The sequence below is a fragment of the Pimephales promelas genome, chromosome 16 (assembly GCF_988280905.1).
Source record: "Pimephales promelas chromosome 16, fPimPro1.hap1.1, whole genome shotgun sequence".
Lineage (NCBI taxonomy): Eukaryota > Metazoa > Chordata > Actinopteri > Cypriniformes > Leuciscidae > Pimephales > Pimephales promelas.
The window spans coordinates 33,504,094-33,522,888 of record NC_142784.1 but is presented as its reverse complement, the minus strand read 5'-3'; the positions used below and the strand labels follow the sequence as shown (position 1 = coordinate 33,522,888).

Below are 18,795 nucleotides of genomic sequence, written 5' to 3'. Positions count from 1 at the left end.
CGAAATGACAGAGTATGGCAAGCCGTTTTAACATTTAATCATGAAAGGGCCAAAGCCTTCGGCACCGCCACCCGGGTGCCTTTAGGTAACTAAAGGAACCGGGGTTGCGGTGCCTCCGGCTTGGGCCCGCCATCGCTGCTCGCAGCTATATTTATTATTATTATTATTATTTATACGACTATTTGGGCACTTTTGGGGCCCTTAACATGCTCAAAAACTCTTGAAACTTTGCACACGGGTCAGAATCCGCGGCCATCAGGGCTGGGCTGAAGATGGTACCCGGGCGTGGCAGGGGGGCTAGACAGCGCCCCCTGGAACGGGGTCCGAAAACTTGGTCCATAACTCAAACACGCTTGCATGTAATAATATGAAACTCGGTACACATGTTGATCTCATCGTTCATATATACCTCAAACTATTACTTTTTACCCCCGCCCAACAGGAAGTCGGTTATTTAGGGTTGTTCATAAAACACTCGCAATGGAATTTGAAGTACTCCTCCTAGAGAATTCAAACACACGGCACGAAACTCAGTCAGCATGAAGTCAAGGCATTGAGGATGAAAGTTTGCGAGGGGATTTTTGATATCTCGAACGGTTTGGCCGTGGCGAGGAAACGAACTTATGGCGATAATCGTGAAACAGGAAGTGTGTCAGAACTTCAGCATACATTAACTGATCTTGATGAAACTTCAGCAGTTTGTTTGCTGTAAGAGGACGATCACATGGATGTGAATATTGTGAGTCAAAGTTATAGCGCCACCAACTGGCAGCAGGAAGTGTGTCACTTTCAAAATGCTTTGAAATCACCCTCTTATTTTTACCCGATTTGCTTCAAACTTAATCTGTATAATGTAAATACATAGCAGATGAAGACCTGTGAATGGATTCTTGATATCTTTGATACTGTTGCCGTGGCAACGCATCAAACTTTAAAATTCTTTTTTTTTGATGATTTTGAGACTCTTAGCGGCTTTTGGGGCCCTTAACGGGTTTGAAAACTCTTGAAACTTTGCACACAGGTCATATCCCACAGCCATCAGAGCCGGGCTGAAGATGGTACCTGGGTGTGGCAGGGGGGCTAGACAGCGCCCCCTGGAACGGGGTCCGAACACTTGGTCCATAACTCAAACACGCTTGCATGTAATAATATGAAACTCGGTACACATGTTGATCTCATCGTTCATATATACCTCAAACTATTACTTTTTACCCCAGCCCAACAGGAAGTCGGCTATTGAGGTTTGTTTGTAAAACGCTCGCAATGGAATGTGCAATACTCCTCCTAGAGAATTCAAACACACGGCACGAAACTCGGTCAGCATGAAGTCAAGGCATTGAGGATGAAAGTTTACGAGGGGATTTTTGATATCTCGAACGGTTTGGTCGTGGCGAGGAAACGAAATTATGGCGAGAAACGTGAAACAGGAAGTGTGTTATAACTTCAGCATACATTAACTGATCTTGATGAAACTTCAGCAGTGTGTTCGCTGTAAGAGGACGATCACATGGATGTGACTATTGTGAGTCAAAGTTATAGCGCCACCAACTGGCAGCAGGAAGTGTGTCACTTTCAAAATGCTTTGAAATCACCCTTTTATTTTTACCCGATTTGCTTCAAACTTCATCTGTATAATGTAAATATACGGCAGATGTAGACCTGTGAATGGATTCTTGATATCTTTGAAACTGTTGCCGTGGCAACGCATCAAACTTTACCATTCTTTTAGGATGCTTTTGAGACCCTTAGCATGCTTCAAATCGCATGAAACTCGACAGACACATCACATTTATTAGCCAGTAGACATGTGCAAAGTTTCAGAAACGGGCGTGGTGAGGGCTCAGTAGCACCACCTTTTGACAAAAGTGGGGTTGTTAGTTTTAACTAGAGTTACAAAAATCGGTATGTATATTGTACTCCTCGAGCCGGACAACTTTCTAATTGACACTCATTAGCTAGGACCCACAGAAAGTCAGATATCTTTGTTTGAATGTAGAGAAAATCTTAGAATTTTGCCAGTCTCTCAGTGTCTCTCTGTGTGAGTGAGAGGAGGGGCGCCTGTCAGGTTAATTTTAACCCTTTATTTGCTGTGTGCGACTTCTCTGGCATTTTCGGGGGCCTTAACATCCTCTAAAACTCTTGAAACTTTGCACACGGGTCAGAACCCATGGCCACCAGGGCCGGGCTGAAGCTGGTCATCGGGCGTGGCAGGGCGGCTCGACAGCGCCCCCTGGACTGGGATTCGAACATTTATCCATAAATCAAACACACTTGCGTGAATTAATATGAAACTCGGTACAATTATAGATCACATCAGGCCAAACAACTTTCGTGCTCTAAGTTTTACGACAATTAAAATGGAAGTTGAGAATTATGGGTTGTTTGAATAGTTGTCCTAGGAGAAATACATCAAATTACAACGCATGTGTTTACCAATCACAACCAAACTCGGTGTGCAAGAAGTCAAGACATTGAGGATGAAAGTTTGTGAGGGGATTTTTGATATCTCAAACGGTTTGGCCGTGGCGAGGAAACGAAATTATGGCGAGAAACGTGAAACAGGAAGTGTGTTATAACTTCAGCATACATTAACATATCTTGATGAAACTTCATCAGTGTGTTCGCTGTAAGAGGACGATCACATGGATGTGACTATTTCGAGTCAAAGTTATAGCGCCACCAACTGGCAGCAGGAAGTGTGTCACTTTCAAAATGCTTTGAAATCAACCTCTTATTTTTACCCGATTTGCTTCAAACTTCATCTGTATAATGTAAATACATGGCAGATGAAGACCTGTGAATGGATTCTTGATATCTTTGATACTGTTGCCGTGGCAACGCATCAAACTTTAAAATTCTTTTTTTTTTTGGATGATTTTGAGACTCTTAATGGCTTTTGAGGCCCTTATCGGGTTTGAAAACTCTTGAAACTTTGCACACAGGTCATATCCCACAGCCATCAGGCCCGGGCTGAAGATGGTACCTAGGCGTGGCAGGGGGGCTAGACAGCGCCCCCTGGAACGGGGTCCGAAAACTTGGTCCATAAATCAAACACGCTTGCATGTAATAATATGAATGAAAAACTTCATCTGTATAATGTAAACAGATGAAAAACTTCATCTGTATAATGATGAAAAACAGATGAAAAACTTCATCTGTATAATGTAAACATACGGTAGATGTAGACCTGGGAATGGATTCTTGATATCTTTTAAACTGTTGCCGTGGCAAAGCTTCAAACTTTGAAATTATTTTAGGATGCTTTTGAGACTCTTAGCATGCTTGAAATTGCATGAAACTCAACAGACACATCACATTTATTAGCCAGTAGACATGTGCAAAGTTTCAGAAACGGGCATGGTGCAGGGACTAAATAGCGCCACCTTTTGACAAAAGTGGGGTTGTTATTTTTATCTACAGTTACAAAAATCGTTATATACATTGTACTCCTCAAGCCAGACAACTTTCTAATTCATAGTCATTAGCTCAGACCAAGAGGAAGTCAGATATTTTGGTTTGAATATGGTGAGACTCTCTCTGAGCCTACGTCCGTGTATGGCAAGCCCTTTTAACATTTAAAAGCTAAGTTTGCCTATCCGGAAATTAACATTGTAGATATCAACAATGTCTTTCTGTCTAGTCGTAATTACATTTTGGACAGTTTGTATTATCATTTAAGATATCTGTAACATAATTGTGACTAGTCAAAATGACAGACTATGGCAAGCCGTCTTAACATTTAATCATGAAAGGGCCAAAGCCTTCGGCACCGCCACCCCGGTGCCTTTAGGTAACTAAAGGAGCCAGGGGTTGCGGTGCCACCGGCTTGGGCCCGCCATCGCTGCTCGCAGCTATATTTATTATTATTATTATTATTTATACGACTATTCGGGCACTTTTGGGGCCCTTAACATGCTCAAAAACTCTTGAAACTTTGCACACGGGTCAGAATCCGCGGCCATCAGGGCCGGGCTGAAGATGGTACCCGGGCGTGGCAGGGGGGCTAGACAGCGCCCCCTGGAACGGGGTCCGAACACTTGGTCCATAAATCAAACACGCTTGCATGTAATAATATGAAACTCGGTACACACGTTGATCTCATCGTTTCATCTATACCTCGTGCTTTTACTTTTTACCCCAGCCCAACAGGAAGTCGGCTATTTAGGGTTGTTCGTAAAACACTCGCAATGGAATTTTTAATACTCCTCCTAGAGCTTTGATCCAAATTCGACGAAACTCGGTCAGCGTGAAGTCAAGACATTGAGGATGAAAGTTTGCGAGGGGATTTTTGATATCTCGAACGGTTTGGCCGTGGCGAGGAAACAAAATTATGGCGAGAAACGTGAAACAGGAAGTGTATCATAACTTCAGCACACATCAACCGATCTTGATGAAACTTCAGCAGTGTGTTCGCTGTAAGAGGACGATCACATGGATGTGACTATTGTGAGTCAAAGTTATAGCGCCACCAACTGGCAGCAGGAAGTGTGTCATTTTCAAAATGCTTTGAAATCACCCTCTAATTTTAACTCGATTTGCTTCAAACTTCATCTGTATAATGCAAATACATGGCAGATGAAGACCTGTAAATGGATTCTTGATATCTTTGAAACTGTTGCCATGGCAACGCATCAAACTTCACCATTCTTTTAGGATGCTTTTGAGACTCTTAGCATGCTTCAAATTGCATGAAACTCGACAGACACATCACATTTATTAGCCAGTAGACATGTGCAACGTTTCAGAAACGGGTGTGGTGAGGGCTCAGTAGCGCCACCTTTTGACAAAAGTGGGGTTGTTAGTTTTATCTACAGTTACAAAAATCAGTATGTATATTGTACTCCTCGAGCCGGACAACTTTCTAATTGACACTCATTAGCTAGGACCCACAGAAAGTCAGATATCTTTGTTTGAATGTAGAGAAAATCTTAGAATTTTGCCAGTCTCTCAGTGTCTCTCTGTGTGAGTGAGAGGAGGGGCGCCTGTCAGGTTAATTTTAACCCTTTATTTGCTGTGTGCGACTTCTCTGGCATTTTCGGGGGCCTTAACATCCTCTAAAACTCTTGAAACTTTGCACACGGGTCAGAACCCATGGCCATCAGGGCCGGGCTGAAGCTGGTCATCGGGCGTGGCAGGGCGGCTCGACAGCGCCCCCTGGACTGGGATTCGAACATTTGTCCATAAATCAAACACACTTGCGTGAATTAATATGAAACTCGGTACAATTATAGATCACATCAGGCCAAACAACTTTCGTGCTCTAAGTTTTACGACAATTAAAATGGAAGTTGAGAATTATGGGTTGTTTGAATAGTTGTCCTAGGAGAAATATATCAAATTACAACGCATGTGTTTACCAATCACAACCAAACTCGGTGTGCAAGAAGTCAAGACATTGAGGATGAAAGTTTGTGAGGGGATTTTTGATATCTCAAACGGTTTGGCCGTGGCGAGGAAACAAAATTATGGCGAGAAACGTGAAACAGGAAGTGTGTTATAACTTCAGCATACATTAACATATCTTGATGAAACTTCATCAGTGTGTTCCCTGTAAGAGGACGATCACATGGATGTGACTATTTCGAGTCAAAGTTATAGCGCCACCAACTGGCAGCAGGAAGTGTGTCACTTTCAAAATGCTTTGAAATCAACCTCTTATTTTTACCCGATTTGCTTCAAACTTCATCTGTATAATGTAAATACATGGCAGATGAAGACCTGTGAATGGATTCTTGATATCTTTGATACTGTTGCCGTGGCAACGCATCAAACTTTAAAATTCTTTTTTTTTTGATGATTTTGAGACTCTTAATGGCTTTTGAGGCCCTTAACGGGTTTGAAAACTCTTGAAACTTTGCACACAGGTCATATCCCACTGCCATCAGGCCCGGGCTGAAGATGGTACCTAGGCGTGGCAGGGGGGCTAGACAGCGCCCCCTGGAACGGGGTCCGAAAACTTGGTCCATAAATCAAACACGCTTGCATGTAATAATATGAATGAAAAACTTCATCTGTATAATGTAAACAGATGAAAAACTTCATCTGTATAATGATGAAAAACAGATGAAAAACTTCATCTGTATAATGTAAACATACGGTAGATGTAGACCTGTGAATGGATTCTTGATATCTTTTAAACTGTTGCCGTGGCAAAGCTTCAAACTTTGAAATTATTTTAGGATGCTTTTGAGACTCTTAGCATGCTTGAAATTGCATGAAACTCAACAGACACATCACATTTATTAGCCAGTAGACATGTGCAAAGTTTCAGAAACGGGCATGGTGCAGGGACTAAATAGCGCCACCTTTTGACAAAAGTGGGGTTGTTATTTTTATCTACAGTTACAAAAATCGTTATATACATTGTACTCCTCAAGCCAGACAACTTTCTAATTCATAGTCATTAGCTCAGACCAAGAGGAAGTCAGATATTTTGGTTTGAATATGGTGAGACTCTCTCTGAGCCTACGTCCGTGTATGGCAAGCCCTTTTAACATTTAAAAGCTAAGTTTGCCTATCCGGAAATTAACATTGTAGATATCAACAATGTCTTTCTGTCTAGTCGTAATTACATTTTGGATAGTTTGTATTATCATTTAAGATATCTGTAACATAATTGTGACTAGTCAAAATGACAGACTATGGCAAGCCGTTTTAACATTTAATCATGAAAGGGCCAAAGCCTTCGGCACCGCCACCCCGGTGCCTTTAGGTAACTAAAGGAGCCAGGGGTTGCGGTGCCACCGGCTTGGGCCCGCCATCGCTGCTCGCAGCTATATTTATTATTTATTTTTTTTAGAAATCATGACTTAATATCTAAAGTCATTTGGTGATCAAGTAAAGGTATCAAAATTAAGTGAGTTTTTGCTTAAAATGGGGTCAGAAAATACAAGATTTTTTTCTCATTTTAAACACAAACTCGCTTAATATTGATGAGAAAACAAGACTTACTATCTTAAGTCATTTCGCTTCTCTAGTAATTTTTGAAATAAAAAAAATAAATAAATTAAAAAAAAGTAATTTTTGAAATTGTTCGATATTTGTACTGGAAAACAAGACGCGAAAATACTAATTATTGTAGTAATTAGTATTGTCTTTATACTAATTATAATATAGTAATTAATTATTTTAGTAATTAGTATTACTACATTAACAAATTTGTTTAAATCTATCTATTTTTTTGCGTTAATTTTTAAAGTGATTTACATGTTTTCTATGCCATTTATACACATTATTTATAAAAAATAAAAATAAAATAATTGCGAGTTTTTAGCTCACAATTGCGAGTTGAATTAAGAAAATATTTTTTGCAGTGATAAAAATAAGAACTGTATTTGAAGAAACTTTCCTTACAATATGTGTTTTTTAGCATCATTGGGATACTATTATAGTTTTTTGTTGTTGTTGTAATTTTAGAATAAATTTAGTTATTTTCCGTTTTAAAAGTTTTATTCATTTTGTTGTATGGTTTTGTTATACTTATTAAATGTTTATATAGTTTTTATTAATAATTTAGTTTTAGTTAGTTTAGCACAAGTTAAAACGAAATGAGAAATATTTTATAGTAAGTTTTATATTTTATTATGTTTCAAGAAACCAAAATGTTTTAGTTTAATTTAACTATAACAACCCTGACACAGCCAGACTTAAAGATACATTTTGAAATTGTTGTATGTTTTAAAACTGTAAGTAGTAAAAATATAATCAACGGGAATGACGGTAAAAGCGGTATGAACTCACTCGTGGTGACCCCAGCCGAGCTCGGGCAGGTAAGGCAGCTTCTTGATGCGTATAATGGAGTCGTAGATGGACGGTTGAAGACTCTGAGCGACGGCGTTGGCGAGGATCACAGCGATCATGATGGGCAGAATGTGACTTATCTGACCCGTCAACTCAAACACGATCACGGCCGTGGAAACGGTGTGTGTGACCGCTCCGGATAACGCCGCCGCTCCTAAACAGAGAGAGAGAGAGATTGAAACGCAAGCCATTGTAGACAAAACCATTTTTTTTTTAATACACTAATCAATTATGGTTTATTTTGCTTCAATAATGCGTCTTTCAGGTTAATGTAAAAGAAAACAAATACTTTTAAGTGTTTATTTTATTGCACTTTATCTATTTGCATCTGTAGATTTCAATTACAATACATATGTGACTCTGGATCAGCCACATCTCTCACGGGTGTATCCGTGGCAATCGCCAACAACACATTGTGTGGGTCAAAATTATCCATTTTTTTTATACCAAAAATCATTAGGATCATGTTCAATGAAGATATTTAGTAAATTTCCTACTGTAAATATACAAAACATGTATTTGTGTGAGTTAATGCAGCACAATCGAGAACATTAAAGGGGATTTTTCTACTTAGCTACTTAGATTGTGCTTTAAAGATGAATAAATAACAGGTCAAAATTATCCAAAATTTATTGGATACATTTTTAAAAAAATTCTCATTCGTACGTATATTTTTACAGCATATATTTTACAACTTATGTTAACAAATACAACCTTTGAATTGAGAATAACATTAACCTTCAAATGGTCTTCGTTGTTTACACGCCTGGGCTTCGGCGTTTATACGACCCCAACAATTGATTGAGTAATTGTACAAAAAATATACATTTTTAATCATACAAATAATATATAATTTTTTTTGTTTACTTCTCATCTATTCATTAATGCTGTGTTTTTGGAGATAAAGTACTTTTGTATCCATATACCACACAATTCCTCAACTACACCATTAGCTTTAGCATTAGCATATGAAATATTATTTTAGTACTCTAGTACTAGGCTATCATTTCTATGTAAACATTTTCAGATTTATGCAAGATTTATTTTTTATTTTTTTGACACATGAAGAATATATTTAATTTTTTTCACATTTCCCATTCATTTCAATGTGGACCCCGTAGACCAGAAGTGTAATTTTTCGGAAACAACCGAATCAAGCCCAGTTTTTATTTTTGTGTATAGATAGATAATATATGAAAAGTCACAAAATCGTATTCCCCTGAGATGAACCTTTTTTTTATTAATTAAAAGTCGATTAGGGTCGTATAGACCCCATGACCCGATTGAGGGCTAACTAAAATTAATATATGCAATAGAAGTATTGGCCATTGTTAGTTCATGTTAATAAATGAAAACTTATTGTAGTGTTACAATTTATTGAGCAAAAATATTATATTAAGCGGCATTTTTTAATGTCAAAATCTCTAAACCCTTCTCTGTTAAACTCTAAATAAAATAATAATTATTCAAGAGGGGTTATTGTTATTTCATAATTAAATCTAGTGGCTACCAATCAAAGACTAACAATGAAAACAAAAAATCCACTAAACCCAACACAACAAAACTAAATCAATGCCTCTTAAAATCACTATGGCAACACTGAGGCAATTAACTGTGATGAACGTGTGTGTGTGTGTGTGTACATGTATGAGCATGAGTTTGTTTCTCACCCACGACAGCGTATCCTCCGGGCACTATGGGATAGATGATACCATCCGTATTAATTCCTTCTGGAAACCAAGCGGCCATACTTTCACCCACCAAACGGCCAAATGCAGCACCTGCAACACACACGAGTATTTCTCATGCACTTGTCAATCTTGTTTCCATAACGTATCAAAGACCAAATGCACATTTAAGTGTTTATCTTATTGCACTTTATCTACAGCAGTCAACATCTGAAGTGGATCAAAACCTTTCAAAGTTATACATGAATTTTGTGTCTTACTTTTATTAACTTTTTTGATCCACTTCAGGTTTCAATTACAAAACATCTCTTTAAAGTCGGTGAGTTTTTTCCTCCACTTACGCAGCAGTTACAGTTTTATTCCTATCTAAATTATGAAGGTTTTTACTGAGGGGTTTGTTAATATATTATTCGCCTAATATATATTTAACGTTTTATTCCTAAAACATGTTTTTTTCTATCAGTTTCCAGTATTTTCTGAGTGATGAGGTTTCTCGAAAAGAAATGAAGGTTTTTGATGAAAACATTCCAGGATTTTCTCCATATAATGGACTTCAATGGGGTCCAAACGGATCAAGGTCCAAATGAGAGTTTCAGTGCAGCTTCAAAGGGCTTTAAACGACACCAGATGATGAATAAGGGTCTTATCAAGCGAAACGATCGGCCGTTTTAAAAATAAATACAAAAGTTTAAGTTTTATAAGCTCAAATTCTTGCTCTGTTCTGTGATGCGCGTTCGTGACTCTCCTGTTCGAACTGGTTCATCAAAATGAACGAATCTTTTTTCGAGTTATTTTGTTCAACTGTCATTTATCATTTATTTATTTTTGAAATGAGCGATCGTTTCGCTTGATAAGACCCTTATTCATCGTCTGGTGTCGTTTAAAGCCCTTTGAAGCTGCACTGAAACTCTCATTTGGACCTTGAACCATTTGGACCCCATTGAAGTCCATTATATGGAGAAAATCCTGGAATGTTTTCATCAAAAACCGACTGAAGAAAGAAAGACATGGACATCTTGGATGACATGGGGGTGAGTAAATTATCAGCAAAATTATTTTTTTTTAAAGTGAACTACTCTTTTAAAAATCAATATTTTAAGGAAAAACCCAAACACACACTTACCAATGACAAAAACGGGCATGAAGGCTCCACAAGGTACAGGAAGAGTTGTAGCTAAAGCAGACATCCAGAACTGAAACAAAAGAAACACTCATATAAACACAGGCAAACACTTTAGTTGTAATATTTTACCAAAATCCAATAATATAATATCATCCGTGTTGAGGGATTAACTAACTAAAAGTGGTAAAGCTATTATCTTGGTAGAATTCATTTTTCAGTAGCATGACAGTAATTCATTTTTTTTTTCCATTAACAAGACGCTTTTTTTTTTCCAACATCCAGTGTGACAAATTACATAGCTGGTTATTACAGAACAATAGCAGCGACACACCTGTGTGAAATTAAAACTGAAAACAGCCCAGAGCAACAAAAAGATACGAAAAATAGCTATTTTATAGATTCAAAGTGAGAATTTGCATTCTGAACTTTTAGCCGCCTGTCTCTCCACACACAATACGACAATCCAGAGGGGTGTGATGTTCACACATGCGTCTGTGTGCGTCACAAAACATCAAAATTACAGATAAACGCTTCCTTATCTGATGCAAAACCTGTCATGTCTGACAGTTTATGCGTGGACTATGATTTCCTCAACAGACGAAAATAGAAAATTTAATAAACGTCATGTAAATGTGTGAATATATATGAATGTGTTTCACATCCAGTACTTTCTGACAATTTCATCCATAATTGACTCAAAGATCAGTGCATTACAAGAAAATAAATATTAAAACTAAAGAATAATAATAAATTAGAAAATTAGAAAAAAACAAGCAAAGACAGGGCTCAAAAATGTAAATAAATACATTTTTGTTGTTGTTTTGCCCCATGTAACATGGTATTCCAATAAATAACACAACAGAATTTCAGAAATTTCACAATTATCGACTGATTCCAGCAAAAACTACTAGCATAACTAATGTAAAGTTCAAGCATTATTAAAGATCTTCAGTAAAAATATTACAACAAATAAATAAACTCCAAGCAACAGCTAAAATAATTACAACCAAACAAAGATACAAATGAAATAAACAGTGCTTTAATTTTTCAGTAAACTGCATTCAGGTACAGAAATTTGTGGAAGCTTGTTTCCGCCACTGAATAAAAAAATAAAAAAAATAATTGCGACTTTTTATCTCACAAAATGCAAGATATGAAGTCAGAATTGTGAGAAATAAAGTCGCAATACTGAGATATAAAAAGTTGCTATTCTGAGAAATAAAGTCGCAATTGCGAGAAATGATGTTGCAATTCTGAGAAATAAAGTCACAATCGCGAGATATAAATGTGCAATTCTGAGAAATAAAGTCACAACTGCGAGATATGAAGTCGCAATTCTGAGAAATAAAGTCGCAATTCTGAGAAATTAAGTCACAATTGCGAGATATGAAGTTGCAATTTTGAGAAATAGTCAAAATTTCGAGATGTAAAGTCGCAATTCTGAGAAATGAAGTCCCAATTGCAAGATTTAAAGTTGCAATTCTGAGAAATAAAGGCACAACTGCGAGATATGAAGTCGCAATTCTGAGATATGAAGTCGCAATTCTGAGAAATAAAGTTGCAATTGCGAGATATAAAGTTGCAATTCTGAGAAATAAAGTCGCAATTGCGAGATATGAAGTCGCAATTCTGAGATTAAGTCACAATTGCGAGATGTAAAGTCGCAATTCTGAGAAATAAAGTCCCAATAGCAAGATATAAACTTGCAATTCTGTGATATAAAGTCACATTTCTGAGATATGAAGTCGCAATTCTGAGAAATAAAGTCACAATCGCGAGATATAAATGTGCAATTCTGAGAAATAAAGTCACAACTGCGAGATATGAAGTCGCAATTCTGAGAAATAAAGTCGCAATTCTGAGAAATTAAGTCACAATTGCGAGATATGAAGTTGCAATTTTGAGAAATAGTCAAAATTTCGAGATGTAAAGTCGCAATTCTGAGAAATGAAGTCCCAATTGCAAGATTTAAAGTTGCAATTCTGAGAAATAAAGGCACAACTGCGAGATATGAAGTCGCAATTCTGAGATATGAAGTCGCAATTCTGAGAAATAAAGTTGCAATTGCGAGATATAAAGTTGCAATTCTGAGAAATAAAGTCGCAATTGCGAGATGTAAAGTCGCAATTCTGAGAAATAAAGTCCCAATAGCAAGATATAAACTTGCAATTCTGTGATATAAAGTCACATTTCTGAGATATGAAGTCGCAATTCTGAGAAATAAAGTCGCAATTGCGAGATATAAAGTTGCAATTCTGAGAAATAAATTCACAATTCTGAGAAATAGTCACAATTGCGAGATGTAAAGTCGCAATTCTGAGAAATAAAGTTGCAATTGCGAGATATAAAGTTGCAATTCTGAGAAATAAAGTCACAATTCTGAGATATAAGATCGCAATTCTGAGAAATAAAGTCGCAATTCTGAGAAATAAAGTCGCAATTGCGAGATATAAAGTTGCAATTCTGAGAAATAGTCACAATTCTGAGATATAAGATCGCAATTCTGAGAAATAAAGTCGCAATTCTGAGATATAAAGTTGCAATTGCAAGATTTAAAGTTGCAATTCTGAGAAATGAAGTCACAATTCTGAGATATAAAGTCGCAATTGCAAGATATAAAGTTGCAATTCTGAGAAATGAAGTCACAATTCTGAGATATAAAGTTGCAATTGCAAGATATAAAGTTGCAATTCTGAGAAATAAAGTCGCAATTGCGAGATGTAAAGTCGCAATTCTGAGATATAAAGTCGCAATTGCAAGATATAAAGTCGCAATTCTGAGATATAAAGTTGCAATTCTGAGATATAAAGTTGCAATTGCAAGATATAAAGTTGCAATTCTGAGAAATGAAGTCACAATTCTGAGATATAAAGTTGCAATTGCAAGATATAAAGTTGCAATTCTGAGAAATAAAGTCGCAATTGCGAGATGTAAAGTCGCAATTCTGAGATATAAAGTCGCAATTGCAAGATATAAAGTCGCAATTCTGAGATATAAAGTCACAATTCTGAGATATAAAGTTGCAATTGTGATAAAAAAAAGACAGAATTAAGACTTTTTATCTCACAATTCTGACTTTATTACACAATTGCTAGTTAATATCTCTAAATTCTGACATCTTTTCTCTCTCAACTTTTTTCCCCTTAGAATAGTTTATTTCTCACAACTCTGACTTTATAACACGCAATTTCGACTTTAAAATAAATCACTTCGGACTTTACATCTCGCAATTTTGACCTTATATCACGCAATTCTGAGAAATAAAGTCAGAATTGTGAGATGTAAACTCGCATTTTCACATACTTTTGTTGTGTGTATTTTTTGGTTCAAGCAGAAGAACTTGATATGTGAAAGAAAACGCTTCTTACGATTGAATCTGAATGGTTAAAAATCACTTGAGATGTTTAAATTGAAAACACGTGTCGTCGTGAAAGTTTGTCATTTGCACAAGCATTGGCCAGATTGAACAAGTCCTTATTGCCTTGAATCAGAAGTTTGACAAAACAGAATAAAATGATAAAGTGTGTATTATGTGCGTGATCTCATTAGTGAACAACACAAGACAATCCAAAGTCACCTTTAATTTTAATAACACTCTTTAAGACAGATACATTTAATTATATTAAGCAAAATGCCAACACACAAACACGCCCAACAAGTCTGAACTTTCGCTCCAGATTTTTCAGTTTATTTTCAGTTTATTTGTTAATTAGACACACAAACACACACACGTCACTTGGTACTGAATGTGAGGTGAATCCTGAAATGAACTGTGAGTAATTAAGAAAAGCAATCTAATTGGCTGATTCAGAACAACAGAAGTTAATTAATAGAGAAAGTCACGAACTAAAGCAAACACACAATCGATGGTTCCTGCGAGAACAGAACAGATCCGGAGGAGGTTGAGGTGGGATTCAGTGAGAATGTTATATAAGTGTTGTGTGAGTTATGCTGGAGAGTGTTTGAGAGCTGTGGGTGGATCGAGAAATCATTGCGTAATATTCTCTCCTTCTTTTCATCCTCACAAACACTCGCTCTCTCTTGGCACTGAAAAATGGACAGACTCGCAGAAATCTGCTCCATTTCTCTCCACCTGCCGGCATTCCCAAAAAAGTCTCTTTCAATTTAATTCAATTCACATTTATTTGTGTGGCGCTTTACGCAATACACGTCGTTTCAAAGTGCAGGAGTCTTCTGCTCATCAAGACTGCATTTATTTGATCAGAATACAGTAAAAGTGTAAAATAATTATTTTCTATGTGAATATATAGTAAAGTGTCATTCATTATTGGTGTCACCCTTCAGAAATCACTCTAATATGATGATTTGATGCTCAAAAAAACATTTATGATTATTATCCGCGTTGAAAACAGTTAAATATTTTTGTGAAAACTGTGAAAATTTTTATTTTTCCAGGATTCTTTGATGAATAAAAAGTTAAGAAAAAACAGAATTTAATTAAAAATGAACATTATAAATGTCTTTACTTTCACTTTTCATCACTTTAATGCATCCTTGCTGAATTAAAGGTGTAGTTCACTTTTTAAAAAACTTTTGCTGATAATTTACTCACCCCCATGTCATCCAAGATGTCCACGTCTTTCTTTCTTCAGTCGGTTTTTGATGAAAACATTCCAGGATTTTCTCCATATAATGGACTTCAATGGGGTCCAAACGGTTCAAGGTCCAAATGAGAGTTTCAGTGCAGCTTCAAAGGGCTTTAAACGACTCCAGACGATGAATAAGGGTCTTATCAAGGACCCTTCGAGTCATGACTCGAATAAAGATTCGTTCATTTCGAACAGGAGAGTCACGAACGCGCATCACAGAACAGAGCAAGAATTTGAGCTTATAAAACTTAAACTTTTGTTATTTATTTTTGAAACGAGCGATCGTTTCGCTTGATAAGACCCTTATTCATCATCTGGTGTCATTTAAAGACATTTGAAGCTGTACTGAAACTCTCGTTTGGACCTTGAACCGTTTGGTCCCCATTGAAGTCCATTATATGGAGAAAAATCCTGGAATGTTTTCATTAAAAACCTTCATTTGTTTCCGACTGAAGAAAGAAAGACATGGGCATCTTGGATGACATGGGGGCGATAACCCTTAATAATAAAAAAAGTGATGCATTACTTATAAATCATACTTCCAAAGAGAGGTTTTGTCAGATTCTGGGGACAAATCTGTAGTCCATCAAGTAGTTCTAGATTAAACTGCGCAGGTTAAGTCAAAGGTTCCTGTTCAGCTCAAGGACACACTGGGCACTCGTCCCCATGGCAACGCTGACGACATCACTTCCTGTGCAGTGACAGGTTTCGACCGGGTTTCTGATGAGGTTGCCAGGGTGACACACTCACGCAGGTCTTCACACACACACTCTTGTTTTCCTCAGCCAGTGACTTCTACAGCTGGGAGGTTTTTTGAGGATAATGAAATCTCCTTTTCGCTCAACCCTTCTTTAGACCTCATCCGCCAGAAAAACAATCTTTTTCCATGGAATCGCTGTCTAAGAGTAATTAGCTAATAAAGTGAATTGCCTCAAAGTAGAGTTAACGAACGTTATCATGAGACCGGGAAGATTTGTTCAAATTAAAGATTAAATCCGTAAGATCTGTGGAAATACAATCCGGAAGACAGAACACAACGAGGGGCGGAGCTACAGAAGGACCTCTGCTGTGATTGGCTAACCTACTTCACACTATCATCCTGCTAAAAAGAAGCTGCTAAATACTGAATAGCGGTTGATATGTAAATGTGGGCGGTCATATGTTAATGAGCTCATGTATTATTCAAGTGTCTGCTTAGAGTTAAATCACCTCAGGTCTCAAAACAACAACGAGCGTAAACAACTTTTAGATCGTGAATAGAGTTTCAACCAGTATAAGTGTTTATGAAAAACACTGCCTTTAAACCAAAGAATCAAAAAATATATATATTATTTACCTTCATAACAATGAAAACGACGAGGATCACGAAGACGTTAGCCTGCGGATGTTTCCAGGCGGTCGAGTGACTGTCGTAACTAAAGTCTTCTGTGATTCCTTGCTTTGTCCAAGTGCGATTGTCAAAAAATGAAACCAGGGTGTCCTTCTGTGTCAGCTATATGTGTGAGAAAATCACATTAATTATTATAAATATAGAAATATAAATATAATAATCCTGTTATTAACAGAAGCTTCAGTGTTCACCTTCTTATTTTACGCATAAACCTCACAATATTACAGTTAGTTTTATGCTTAAAACAAATCAAATTAAATACAAATAAAAAATTCTCTATAAACTAATAATTAATTAAATCATTTGAAAATAAAACACTTACTAAAAAGACGACAGATATGTTAATATATCGAAACTTAACATCAGTGTGTAAGTTAATACAAAGGAGCTAAAATACAATGTTTAATGTTTTTCTATTAGCACTTATTAATGTTCATTACTGTTAATCTCAGCATTTTTTAAGAAGAAAAGTTGTATCTGTTAACATTAATACACTGTGAACTAAAATGAACAATTTTTAACCAGCATTAATAAAGGTTAATAAATGCAGTGAGAATGTATTCATTGTTAGTTAATGCAATGTTAACAAATGAAAAGTGCTTCCACTTCCTTTTTAGAGATTATTCAGGCATTATACAATAAAACACGATAAAAACTGATTGAGAAATGGATTATGTGAAGTGTTGTATATTTATATTGCCACATTCTGTATTCAAAGTGTGTGTGTGATAGAGAGCGAGAGTTGATGCCTTATTCTGTATTTTATCGAGTGTGTGTGTTGTTAAGAATGATTAATGAACGCCTGTTTCTCTCAACTGTCTCATTAAGATTATTAACTGGATGGATTGAACACCCTGAGGAACAAACACATATTGTGTAGAGTGTGTGTGTGTGTGTGTGTGTGTACCTGTCCGGCCATGAACTGCCCAAACCCCGGTGGGAAAGTGAGTGTTGAGATCAGTAGCGTGACCAGCGCGGGATACAACAGACGCCTGCACACAACACACAACACACACACACACACACACACACACTTGTGATATTAGACCTATATTTGTTAATAAACCTTCACTGTTCTGAAATTAGTTGCCGTTTACACGCATCCAACGTCAAAAAACACTTTAATTTTCTCTTAATATCCACTAGAGAAAAAGCTCTTTTTTCTCAGAGTCTGAAACGCTTCGTTTGCAGATTCAGTCTCTCTAAACCCCGCCTCTCTGAGAGCTGCTCTGCTCTGATTGGTCATGATCATATCTGAATCTCAGCTCTTGAACAACACAAACCAAACTCTTCCAGTCTCAGATACACTACAGTGATGGGGGCGGGGCTTAGAGACGCTGTTCAGCCAATCAACGCCACAGGCTGGCTTTATGCTAATTAGTTACACACCTACATATTTTCAGCAGGAAGAAAGACTGGAATTACAGTTCAGAATCACTTCTTTCTTTTAGGAGAAAACTGCAATTTGATCTTTGAAACTCGCATTATATTCACAAACGGCTCAAAGTCACATCCAAAAAAGCATAATAGGGGCCCTTTAAGATATTTTATAACATGAAAATAACACCAGTAAGAACAATTACAGATAAATAAGTTGGAACACAGGGAACACTCACTTCTTCATGAGGAACTTGTTAATAGTTTTCTGTTTTCGCATAAACTGAACAATTAGCCTGTTCAGATACACAAATAAGGCACCGCCAAACCCGCTGGCAATTCTGCGGAGAGAGAGAGAGAGAGAGAGAGAGAGAGAGAGAGTCATGCATGTTGGCATAAACAGACTCATGACTCATAATACAGTTCATTTGGAGATTGTGCTTTCATGAAATATCTGTTGGGTACAAAGTGTCTAAAGCAGATGTGCATGAACAATCAGCAGGACACATTTCTTCACGCTTTAGGATATTACTGTTTACTTGAAGAATTATTGTTAGTTGATGTTAACTAATGTTAACAAATGAAATCTTATTGTAAAGTGTTACCAGACATATTTACATAAATTAAAGCATTTAAGTTCGATACTAGACATCATAATAAACAGTGATACTATGCTACGACAAATCAAATGATTAAGGAAAGAAACCAAACACATATTTTTTAATTAGATAACATAAGTTTTACTTCTTCCTACTCCTTTTTGCACATGTAAATAGAGTTTTTTTTTTGTTTGTTTTTCTTCAAGTA

General features: G+C 36.8%; 1 protein-coding gene across 5 annotated transcripts in view; it reads right to left on the bottom strand.

Annotated features, from left to right (window-relative positions):
• clcn2b (chloride voltage-gated channel 2b) overlaps window positions 1–18,795 on the bottom strand; it is a 102,980-nt gene that overhangs the window by 48,222 nt on the left and 35,963 nt on the right. For all 5 annotated transcript variants that reach the window (XM_089121558.1, XM_089121561.1, XM_089121559.1 and 2 more), the window contains 6 exons: window positions 18,228–18,329; window positions 17,519–17,603; window positions 16,558–16,713; window positions 10,612–10,681; window positions 9,471–9,581; window positions 7,741–7,954 (listed from right to left, as the gene is read on the bottom strand). In XM_089121558.1, the coding sequence (XP_088977684.1) occupies window positions 7,741–7,954; window positions 9,471–9,581; window positions 10,612–10,681; window positions 16,558–16,713; window positions 17,519–17,603; window positions 18,228–18,329 (738 nt within the window). The remainder of the gene's footprint in view (window positions 1–7,740; window positions 7,955–9,470; window positions 9,582–10,611; window positions 10,682–16,557; window positions 16,714–17,518; window positions 17,604–18,227; window positions 18,330–18,795) is intronic.